Source organism: Mus caroli, unplaced genomic scaffold (assembly GCF_978045245.1).
Source record: "Mus caroli unplaced genomic scaffold, Mus_caroli_1 scaffold_13, whole genome shotgun sequence".
NCBI lineage: Eukaryota > Metazoa > Chordata > Mammalia > Rodentia > Muridae > Mus > Mus caroli.
The window spans coordinates 94,394,949-94,407,121 of record NW_028227268.1 but is presented as its reverse complement, the minus strand read 5'-3'; the positions used below and the strand labels follow the sequence as shown (position 1 = coordinate 94,407,121).

Sequence of the window (12,173 nt, the reverse complement as noted above, 5' to 3'; positions counted from 1 at the left end):
CACCTCAAATTAAGAATAAGAAAAATAACTTAAAATAATAAAAATAGATCCTCTAAGAGTATTTGTCACACAGTCAAATCAAGTCCTATAAGATCTTTACCTTGAAATTCTACCAGTAGACAGCATTTCATGCTTAGGGATCAGTCAACAGGCATCAGTTGAGTACCTACTGCGTCCTCAGCCTTATGCTGGCTGCTGTAAGAAACAAAGAAGATTCAGTGCACAGTTCCTTTTCTCAAAGAATTTTTACTGTGCATTACCCTGAGTCAATTTAATGTTTAATTCTCTGGCCTAAATAGATGCCACTGTTATGGATAAGATCATTCAGGAAGAGTATAGATGGCTCAAATTGCTCAGAAGACCTAAACTAAAGAAAAGCTAAATCATGAAGACTTTTCACCTGATCTGAGGCCTACTAATCATCTCATTCACCATTGTGCTTGGCATCTGCCACTCTGCCACCAACTCTCAAACCTCAGCCATAACCTGAAGCCTGTTGTCATCAGCAAATGAGATCTTGGCTTCATGATCCTCCTTTCTGAATGCTCTCAGTCCCATTCTGAAGTGTCACCAGCACCTCACTTTCCCAGCCAGCAACCCCAGATAGATGCGATCATCCACATACATTTCATACCGAGCTTGTTAGCACAGGTTGATGATACTGTAAAAGTTTAGTATCCTCTTTCAGATGGGTCCTTCATGTGTGCGGGCAATGCTGTTGCGCTTATTGTATGTTTTTAATCCACTCTCTTCAGCCCTTGTTCTCAAATGTTCCCATATTTAGTAAACCCTTATACCCTACAATTTTAGTAAGAGTCACTTTCTGCTTTGAAATCACTGACACCAGCATTGACACTAGCCAGCATAAATTTCCCATTCTATCCCTAAAAATGTACCTCTGTATTCTCCATCTGGTTTGTTTCCAATGATATTTTATAACTGTAAGTCACGACCAACCCAGCACCATGTACTACTCATTCTGTCTCCTCTAGAAACCCTATTCCATTACACTCTCCTCTACCTCCCCCTTTGAACATGTTTCTCGCTCTAGATGTTATACTGGCTGTCTTCTTCCTTGGAACACTAGGCTATTCTGTGTTTCCTCACCTTTTGGTTTCTAGTTTTAAATTATTTATGTTTACATATATATTTTTATGAGTATGAGGAGACATGGTGTTAATGTGCAGAGGGCCAGATAAAGGTGTCAGATCTCCTGGAGGTGGAGTTACAGGCAGTTGTTTGTAGGTTATGGCATCCTCATGTTAGAGTGTTGATTTAATTATTTTAATAAATCTCAGTGAGAGGTTTCTTCTTGCCTTTGACCATTTATGTTCCCGAGATGAAAGATATGCACACAGCCTTATATTTTAATATGCCTTAAGCAGCACAATAGCTGGGCAACTGCCTAACCTCCATGCTGTTAGAATCAACTTTCCTACCAAAAACTCCAAGTGACTACTTATTAATTTCTATATTCCATCTTGGCTGCTCTTAACTCCAATTAGTCAGCTCTCTGGGCCACATTCTCTTGGCCATTTTACGTGGTGGCCCTCCATCTTCCTCTTGCATGTTCTTCTTCTGCCGTGGTGGCTCTCTTTCCTGTATCCTTCCATTGCAGCTTTTTTCTCTTTCCTTCATCCTTCTCATGGTCCCAAGTCTAGGAAACTTAAACCCTGCCTATGTCTCTTCTCCCCTGCAATTAGCTGCTGGCATCTTTATTTACTAATCATAATTAACTGGGACAAGGGTCCCTCAGTGTCACATCTGTGACTGTCTCATGCAATTTGGAGGATCTAAATTAACATTAGAATACAAGCAACATGAGATCAACCTACTACATTATAGCAACACTGGGCTTAACCACCAGGGCATCTCTCTTGCCCTAGCTTCACTTTTTTATTTCTCTCCTCTGTCCATTCCTTCAATGCCATCCTCTCCCAAGCTTTGTAATCTGTCTTAGTTGAATGTGCATCCTTTGTGATGATAGCTAAATTTTAATCTATGCTTCTATCCATTGTGTCCAGATTCATTCATTCACTTACCGACCCTTCCAAAACATCTCCCTCGATTTGCCAATGCTCACTCCATGTCCAGTTTTGAACATGTTAATTTCCTTGCTCCCTGATGATTCTAAGGCAGAGGTTCTCAACCTTCCTAATGCTGCAACCCTCTCCTGTTTTGGTGGCAACCAACTATAAAATTATTTTTATTACTACTTCAATAGTGTAATTTTCCTAGTGTTATGAATCATTATGTAAATATCTGTGTTTTCCAATGGTTATAGCTGACCCCCATGAAAGGGTTATCCATCCCCAAAGGGACTGCAACCCACAGGTTGAGAACCTCTGCTCTAAGGTATTTGTACATGTTACCTCAATGTTTCAGGAATATGTATGTATATACATATGTATGTATTCCTTTATGCTTATACTATGTGTATCCAGATAACCTAAAATTTGTCATGTTCTATTTAAATTGACTACTTACCTGTCTGTCTGTCTGTCTGTCTGTCTGTCTGTCTGTCTGTCTGTCTGTTTGTAACAGGGTCTCTCTGTGTAGCTCTGGATGTTCTGGAACTCATCTCTTTAGACCAGGCTGGTCCTGAACTCTTGCCTATCTCTGCCTCTTGGAGTCAAGGCATAAGCCACCATGCCTGTCTATGTACTAACTCCTTACTCACTAGAATGTAAACAAATGCTCATTGTTAAGAAAATGACAAATGACCACTTCCTTTACCAGTTTCAAGATTATCAGATTCTCATGTGAACTCTTTAGAGTAACTGTAATTATTCAATCCATGAGTAGAGAAATGATAATAACAAAGAAAATACTTAAGATGTTAACACATGTTAACAAGAGAAATGGGAAAAAAAGAATTTTAAAAGCAAGCCCTCTGCTTGGAGCTAGTGCAAATGAGTGGGCTAGGGTAAAAATAAAAGTTAGGAGCAAGCAAGCAAGGAGTGAACAATTCCTTTTTAACGTATTATTTCCCCTGCTAACAACAACAACAACAAATTAGAAACTCAAGCCCAAGAAAAATCATTGTACCCACCCTTCTTTTCTTGTTTTTTTTAGCAAACAAGCCCTGTGAGTGCAATGCTGGTGCTTGTGAAGTCTCTATCGGGACCAAGAGAATACATCGTGGACCTGGAGATGATGACAGTCAATAGTATAGGAACCTTCCGCACAAGCTCTGTGTTAAGATTGACAATAATAGTGGGGCCATTTTCATTTTAGCCTTTTACTCATATAAAGCCTACCACAAGCATTTAAATCAGCCAAACAATATCATTACCTTAAAACTCTATTTTATTTATAGCTATATCTAGTACATGTATATTCAAACAGCTAGACTATGGTAAGAAGTGGGCATTTAATCCATGAGTCTGTGTTTATCGTTATCACTGTGTGTAAATTAGACATTTATCCAACATTAAGAGAGCTAATCGTATATTATCTAGTGAAACTTGGATTCTTTCCTGCAAAATGGGACCAAGCAAGGATACTGTTCTGTGTTGTATAGAGTAATATACACCTCCACAGACCATCCCGTGAGAATTGGCCATCTTAGCATGAAGATCAAGAAGGAGGGTTTTTTTAACTGCTTTGTAAGAAAATGGAAAAAAGTCAATAAAGATATATTTCTTTAGAAAATGAGAATCTGCTATGTTTGTGTTGGTCTGTATTTTAATGATCAGTTTAAAGGTACTTGTTTCTTGTTTAGCAGAAAAATTGTTATTGTGCAACATGTTTGTTTCTATATGGCATCTTAAAACTCGTCAGAAATTTCACTCACAATTCCAAAAAAAAAAAAAAAAATCAAATTTTATCCCCCAAAATTTTATCCCTTTGAGAAGTCTATGAGAAATAGTAGAGAAAATAGCTTTTTCCAAAAATCATTTTAGAATTCTCGAAAGAAGCAAATTAAGTACATATAATAGAATCCCTGAAGCAAGAAATGCACTTAAAGTTCAGAGAAAAATGAAGAAGCGATATTTCCCTGGAGACACTCCTGTTTCTAAGCCTAATTTCTAACAAGCCTCTAGTTTGCCAGCAACAATCTAACCCTTACTTGCACTCAGAGAGGGAGAAAAAGTGGCTCTTTACTCTTAGAATTCACATTATTCTTCCTGATCAATTATATGAAAAAGTTTCATGTCTTGTTTGTTTAAAATAACTACTTCTCTTTGATGTATCATATTTTCAAATAAAAATAAATATTCTTTTAATTAGAAGAGTACCCAATCTCCAGATATTTTTAAGATGACCAATTATAGCTGATTTTATATACATATATATAAAATATCACAAAGGTATATATATGTATATGTGTATACATATATATATATATACATATACATATGTATCACAAAGATGCAAAAAGACAATTAAAATCATACCCCACACACACAAATGTGCACAACCAATAGTTTCTTACATCTCATTTAAAAGCACAAATAAATGATCCTGTCACAAGTAACCTTGCTGCTAAAAACAAGTATCTTTTGGAGTTTATTTGTGCAAAAATTTTTAAAAACAAACCTTACTGAGGAACAAAATATAAATTCTTTGACTGTAGGATTGGGGTAAGCTTTGTGAGTTTCAGGACAAAAGAGAGGAGAGAGACACTAGTGAATCCCCCACACCTTCCCTCACCTGCTAAACCAGAGTTTACAGCCCACATGACTTAAACACTGACCTCAACTTTTACATTTAATCTATCTAGATTTTCCTGCCTGTAGACAAAGCCTTTGAGTCAGAGCTTAATACAAGAACACTTACAGAAATAGGGATCTGCCATATTTGTGTCGGTCTTTACTGTAAGGATCAGTTTTAAGGCAGATGTTTAAGGCAAAGCATCAAATCACCATTGTGCATCAGTTTTCTATACATTTTAAACTTTGTAAACATTTAACCCAAAGCCTAAGACATTTTCCAAGATTTTTCCATCTTAAAAAGACCTTCTTTTTAATAGCTGAGTAGTACTCCATTGTGTAAATGTACCACATTTTCTGTATCCATTCCTCTGTTGAGGGGTATCTGGGTTCTTTCCAGCTTCTGGCTATTATAAATAAGGCTGCTATGAACATAGTGGAGCATGTGTCCTTCTTACCGGTTGGAACATCTTCTGGATATATGCCCAGGAGAGGTATTGTGGGATCCTCCAGTATACTGTGTCCAATTTTCTGAGGAACCGCCAGAATGAATTTATGGAATTCCTAGGCAAATGGATGGACCTGGAGGGCATCATCCTGAGTGAGGTAACCCAACCACAAAGGAACTCACACAATATGTACTCACTGATAAGTGGATATTAGCCCAGAAACTTAGGATACCCAAGATATAAGATACAATTTGCTAAAGGCATGAAACTCAAGAAGAACGAAGACCAAAGTGTGGACCCTTCCCCTTCTTAGAATTGGGAACAAAACACCCATGGAAGGAGTTACAGAGACAAAGTTTGGAGCTGTGACGAAAGCATGGACCATCTAGAGACTGCCATATCCGGGGATCCATCCCATAATCAGCTTCCAAATGCTGACACCATTGCATACACTAACAAGATTTTGCTGAAAGGACCCAGATATAGCTGTCTCTTGTGAGACTATGCCGGGCCCTAGCAAACACAGAAGTGGATGCTCACAGTCAGCTATTGGATGGATCACAGGGCCCCCAATGGAAGAGCTAGAGAAAGTACCCAAGGAGCTAAAGGGATCTGCAACCCTATAGTTGGAACAACATTATGAACTAACCAGTACCCTGGAGCTCTTGACTCTAGCTGCATATGTATCAAAAGATGGCCTAGTCGGCCATCACTGGAAAGAGAGGCCCATTGGACTTGCAAACTTTATATGCCCCAGTACAGGGGAACACCAGGGCCAAAAAGTGGGAGTGGGTGGGTAGGGAAGTAGGGGGAGGGTATGGGGGACTTTTGGGATAGCATTGGAAATGTAAATGAGGAAAATACCTAATAAAAAATATTTAAAAAAAAAAGACCTTCTTGTCTCTAGCTTGCCAGAGACTGAGTAGTAACAGGAATCTATAGAATATTCTTCCTTATACACTGGCCCTCCAGCCTCATTTTCAAACACTGGATACACTCAATAAATTATCTGGATTAACAGAAACTATTAGCTGCCAAATAGGTGACTTCTTTAGTCCAAGCCTGGTCCAGCCCACAAATCAGACACACTGAAAGACTGACATTCTGCAGTCCTATTGAGGAAACACGTTCTTTAAATTGTGCACACACTGTTTTAGCATGTGCTGCTCTGGAGTGCACACTTCAATGCACACAACACACTCACCAAGCTGTGCAACCACTAGTGCTTTCTAGATCCATAAAAATTTTATTTGCTAGAAACATGAGCTCATTATCACCCTCCCCAGTAAAACTCTTCACAAGCTTTCATAAAAGATCCCAGTGAGCACCTTCTGTCTTGATTTGTCAATTCTGATGTTTCCTATGAATAGAAACATACATGTGGCCTTTTATGCCTGGCTTCTTTCATACCACATGTTTCAAAATACACTGACATCCACATATTTGTAATTCCCAAAACATAGTTTATGTCTGTAATACATTCCTTTTGTATCCATTGCATAAACATTTCCCTCATTTATTCATAAGCTATTAGATATCTCTTGATACATAGTTTCAGCCTATAGTTTTTCTTATAACAGGTTTTAACAAGGAGCTGATTATTTATACATCCATCTCAGAACTGAAATTAACCCACTTTGGCTAAATAGCAAGTAAATACATTTTTTTCCTAATTCCTAGGATCAGTAACTTGCAAAGAACTTGGGGGGAGCTAACACATGAGTTCCTTTATGGGTGCAACAATCCTCAGCACTCATAAAAATTGTATGTTGTCTTTGACTGTAGATTGAAATTCAAAATCATTGATGACTCAGAGCAGTAAGACACCAGTTTGGTCTCGAGCTCTACAGTTCACTCCTTCTGTCCTTGAAAATCATTGATCTGAAGCAATTCCCATAGCTTGGAACTACATCAGTGATTCATTGTCCAAGTTATAATTAGACCTTTTCTTTTTTGTTGTTGTTGTTCTTAGATTTTTTTTCTTTTTTTATTAGATATTTTCTTTATTTACATTTCAAATGATATCCCTTTTTCCGGTTTCCCCTCCAAAACCCCATATCCCCGAGCTCCTCCCACTGCTCACCAACCCACCCACTCACAATTCTTGACCCTGGCATCCCCTATACTGGGGCATAGAACCTTCAAAAGACCAAGGATCTCCCCACCTATTGATGAACTACTAGGCCATGCTCTGCTAAATATGCACCTGGAGCTTTGAGTCCCACCATGTCTTTACACTGGTTGGTGGTTTAGTACCAGGGAGCTCTGGTGGTACTGGTTGTGCCTTCTATGGGGCTGCAAACCCCTTCAGCTCTTTAGGTACATTCTCTAGATCCTTCATTGAGGACCTTGTGCTCAGTCCAATGGATGGCTGTGAGCATCCACTTCTGTATTTGTCAGACACTGGCAGAGCCTCTCAGGAGACAGCTACAACAGGATTCTGTCAGAAAACACTTGTTGGTATCCACAGCAGTGTCTGGGCTTAGTGGTTGTATATGGGGTGGATCCCCAGGTGGGACAGTGTCTGGATGGTCATTCCTTCACTCTCTGCTCCACACTTTGTCTCTGTAACTCCTTCCATGGGTATTTTGTTCCCCGTTCTAAGAAGGATCAAAATATCCACACTTTGGTCTTCCTTCTTCTTGAGTTTCATGTGTTTTGCAAATTGTATTCTGTACTGTACAGAAGCTTCAATATTCCAAGCTTCTGAGCTAATATCCACTTATCAGTGAGTGCATATCATGTGTGTTCTTTTGTGATTGGGTTACCTCACTCAGGATGATATCCTCCAGATCCATCCATTTGCCTAAGAATTTCATGAAGTCGTTGTTTTTAATAGCTGAGTAGTACTCCATTGTTTAAATGTACCACCTTTTCTGTATCCATTCTTCTGTTGTAGAATATCTGGGTTGTTTCCACCTTTTAACTATTATAAATAAGGCTACTCTGTACCCCATTTTTAATAGGGTTATTTGGTTCTCTGTAGTCTAACTATTTGAGTTCTTGGTATATATTGGATATTAGCCCTCTGTCAGGTTTAGGATTGGTAAAGATTTTTTCCCAATCTGTTGGTGGCCTTTTGTCATATTGACAGTGTCCATTGCCTTACAGAAGCTTTGCAATTTTATGAGGTCCCATTTGTCAACTCTTGATCTTGTAGCACAAGCCATTGGTGTTTTGTTCAGGAAATTTTGCCCTGTGCTCATATGTTCAAGGCTCTTTCCCACTTTCTCCTGTATAAGTTTCAGTATCTCTGGTTTTATGTGGAGTTCCATGATCCACATGGACTTGAGCTTTGTGCTAGGAGCTAAGAATGGATCAGTTCACATTCTTCTACATGATAATCTTCAGTTGAGCCAGCCCCATTTGTTGAAAATTCTCTTGTTTCCACTGGATGGTTTTAGTTCCTTTTTCAAAGGTCAAGTGACCATAGCTGTCTGGGTTCATTTCTGGGTCTTCAATTCTATTCCATTGACCTACCGGTCTGTCACTGTACAAGTACCATACAATTTTATCACAACTGCTCTTTAGTATAGCTTGAGTTCAGGGATCGTGATTGCACAGAGGTTCTTTTATTGTTGAGAATAGTTTTTGCTCTCCTAAGTTTTTTGTTATACCAGATGAATTTACAAATTTCCCTTTCTAACTCTGTGAAGAATTGAGTTGGAATTTTGATGGAGACCTCATTGAATCTTGGATTAATTTTGGCAAGATGGCCATTTTTACTATATCAACTCTGCCATCTTCTGAGATCTTGGAAATCTATCTTCAGAGACTTGAAGTTCTTATCATACAGATCTTTCACTTCCTTAGTTAGAGTCACACCAACATACTTTATATTATTTGTGACTATTGTGAAGTTAATATATTACCTATATTAAATAGGTAGGGAAAGAGTTGGCAGCCTTATCTAATCCCTGATTTTTGTGGGATTGCTTCAAGCTTCTCTTCGTTTAGTTTGATGTTGGCTACTAGTTTGTTGTATATTACTTTTACTACATTTAGATATGGGCATTGAATTCCTGATATTTCCAAAACTTTTACATGAAGGGATGCTGAATTTTGTCAAATTATTTCTCAGCATCTAATGAACTTGTGGCTTTTTTCTTTGAGTTTGTATTTGTAGTGGATTACATTGATGTATTTTTGTTTATTGAACCATCCCTGCATCCCTGGGATGAAGCCTACTTATTCATGATGGATGATTGCTTTGATATGTTCTTGGATTCAATTTGCAAGACTTTTATTGAATATTTTTCCATCAATATTCATAAGGGAAATTGGTCTGAAGTTCCCTTTCTTTGTTGGGTCTTTGTGTGGTTTAGGTATCATACTAATTGTGGCTTCATAGAATGAAGTTGGGTAGAGTACTATGTTGAATAGTTGGAAGAGTATTAGTATTAGGTCTTCTTTGAAGGTCTGATAGAATTCTGCACTAAAACCATCTGGAACTGGGCTTTTTTTTTTTTTTAGATCATTAATTCGATACTCATTTAACTTTGGTACTCTGTATCTGTCTAGAAAATTGTCCATTTTATCCAGATTTTCCAGTTCTGTTGAGTATAGCCTTTTGGAGTAAAATCGGATTTTTTTTTTAATTTCCTCAGATTATGTTGTTATGTTTCCCTTTTCATTTCTGATTTTGTTAACCAGGATTCTGTCCCTGTGCCCTCTAGTTAGTCTGGCTAAAGGTTTATCTATTATGTTCATTTTCTCAAAGAACCAGCTCCTGGTTTGGTTGATTCTTTGTATAGTTCAATCCATATGGTTGATTTCAGCCCTGACTTTGATTATTTTCTGCCGCCTATTCCTCTTGGGTGAATAAGTTTCTTTTTGTTCTAGAGCTTTCAGGGGTGCTGTCAAGCTACTGTATGCTCTCTCCAGTTTCTTTTTGGAGGCACTCAGAGCAATGAGTTTTCCTCTTAGCACTACTTTCATTGTATCCCCTAAGTTTGGGTATGTTGTGGATTCATTTTCATTAAACTTTTCTAAAAAGTCTTTAATTTCTTTCTGTATTTCTTCCTTGACTAAGCTATCATTGAGTTGAAAGTTGTTCAGCTTCAATCTGTATGTGGGCTTTCTATTATTTATGTTGTTATTGAAAATCAGCCTTAGTCTGTGGTGATCTGATAAGATGCATGGGATTATATCAACCTTCTTGTATCTGTTGAGGCCTGTTTTGTGACCGATTATATGGCCAATTTTGGAGAAGGTACCATGTGGGACTGAGTAGAAGGTATATCCTTTTGTTTGGGGGTACAATATTTTATAGATATCTGTTAAATCCATTTTTCATAACTTGTTAGTTTCAAGTATGTTTCTTGTATGTTTCTCTTTAGTTTCTGTTTCCCTGATCTGTCCATTGATAAGAGTGGGGTCTTGAAGTCTCCCACTATTATTGTGTGAGATGCAATATGTGCTTTGAGCTTTAGTAAAATTTCTTTTACAGATGTGGATGCCCTTGCATTTGGAGCATAGGTGTACAGAATTGAGAGTTCATTTTGGTAAATTTTTCCTTTGATGAGTATGAAGTGTCCCTCCTTGTCTTTTTTGATAACTTTGGGATGAAAGTCAATATTTTCCAATATTAGAATGGCTACTCCAGCTTGTTTCTTGGGACCATTTGCTTAGAAAATTGTTTTCCAGCCTTTTACTCTGAGGTAGTCTTTGTCCCTGACGTGGGTTTTCTGTGTGCAGCAAAATGTTGGCCCCTGTTTACATAATCAATATTAGTCTATGTCTTTTTATTTGTGAATTGAATCCATTGATATTAAGAGATATTAAGGAAAGGTAGTTGTTGCTTCCTGTTATTTTTGTTGTTAGAGTTGGTATTCTGTTCATGTAGCTGTCTTCTTTTAAGTTTGTTGAAGGATCACTTTCTTGCTTTTTCTAGGGTGTAGTTTCTTTCCTTGTGTTGGAGTATTCCCTTTATTATCCTTTGAAGGGCTGGATTTGTGGAAAGCTATTGTGTAAATTTGGTCTTGTCATGGAATACTTTGGTTATTCTATCTATGGTAATTGAGAGTTTTGCTGGGTATAGTAGCCTGGCCTGACATTTGTGTTTACTTAGGGTCTGTATGACACCTGTCCAGGATCTTTTGACTTTCATAGTCTCTGGTGAGAAGTCTGGAGTAATTCTAATAGGTCTTCCTTTATAGGGCACTTCACCTTTTTTCCTTACTGCTTTTAATATTCTTTCTTTGTTTTGTGCATTTGGTGTTTTGATTATTATATGACAGGAGGGATTTCTTTTCTGGTCCAGTCTATTTGGAGTTCTGCAGGCTTCTTCTATGTTCGTGGGTATCTCTTTCTTTAGGTTAGGGAAGTTTTCTTCTATAATTTTGTTGAACATATTTACTGGCCCTTTAAGTTGGAAATCTTCATTCTCATCTATACCTATTGTCCTTAGGTTTGGTCTTCTCATTATGTCCTGGATTTCCTGGATGTTTTGGGTTAGGATCATTTTGCATTTTGAATTTTCTTTGATTGTTGTATCAAAGTTTTCTATGGTATCTTCTGAACCTGAGTTTCTCTCTCCTATCTCTTGTATTCTGTTGATAATGCTTGCATCTATGGTTCCTGACTTCTTTCTTCAGTTTTCTATCCCCAGAGTTGTCTCCCTTTGTGATTTTATTGTTTCTACTTCTATTTTTGACCCTGAATGGTTTTGTTCAATACCTTCATCTGTTTGGTTGTGTTTTCCTGGATTTCTTTAAGGGATTTTTGTGTTTCCTCTTTAAGGGCTTCTACCTGTTTAGCTGTGTTCTCCTGTAATTCTTTAGTGGATTTTTATATTTCTTCTTTAAGGACTTCTACCTCTTTAGCTGTGTTTTCCTGTGTTTCTTTAAGGGAGTTATTAATGTCCTTCTTTAAATCCTCTACCAGCATCATGAGATATGATTCTAAATCCTAATCTTGCTATTTCTGTGTGTTGGGGTATCCAGGACTCATTGTGGTGGGAGTCCTTGGTTCTGGTGATGCCAAGTAGTCTTGGTTTCTGTTGGTAAGATTCTTGTGTTTGCCTTTTGATATGGTGTCTCTGGTGTTAAATGTTCTTGCTGTCTCTGGC

General features: G+C 37.8%; 1 protein-coding gene across 2 annotated transcripts in view; it reads left to right on the top strand.

The window, feature by feature from the left end:
- The window catches only part of Efemp1 (EGF-like fibulin extracellular matrix protein 1), an 80,954-nt gene extending 77,303 nt beyond the window's left edge, over positions 1 to 3,651 (top strand). For both annotated transcript variants that reach the window (XM_021176472.2, XM_085829059.1), the window contains exon 11: positions 3,076 to 3,651. In XM_021176472.2, the coding sequence (XP_021032131.1) occupies positions 3,076 to 3,237 (162 nt within the window). In that variant the 3' untranslated portion in view covers positions 3,238 to 3,651. The remainder of the gene's footprint in view (positions 1 to 3,075) is intronic.
- Positions 3,652 to 12,173: the final 8,522 nt, after the last annotated feature.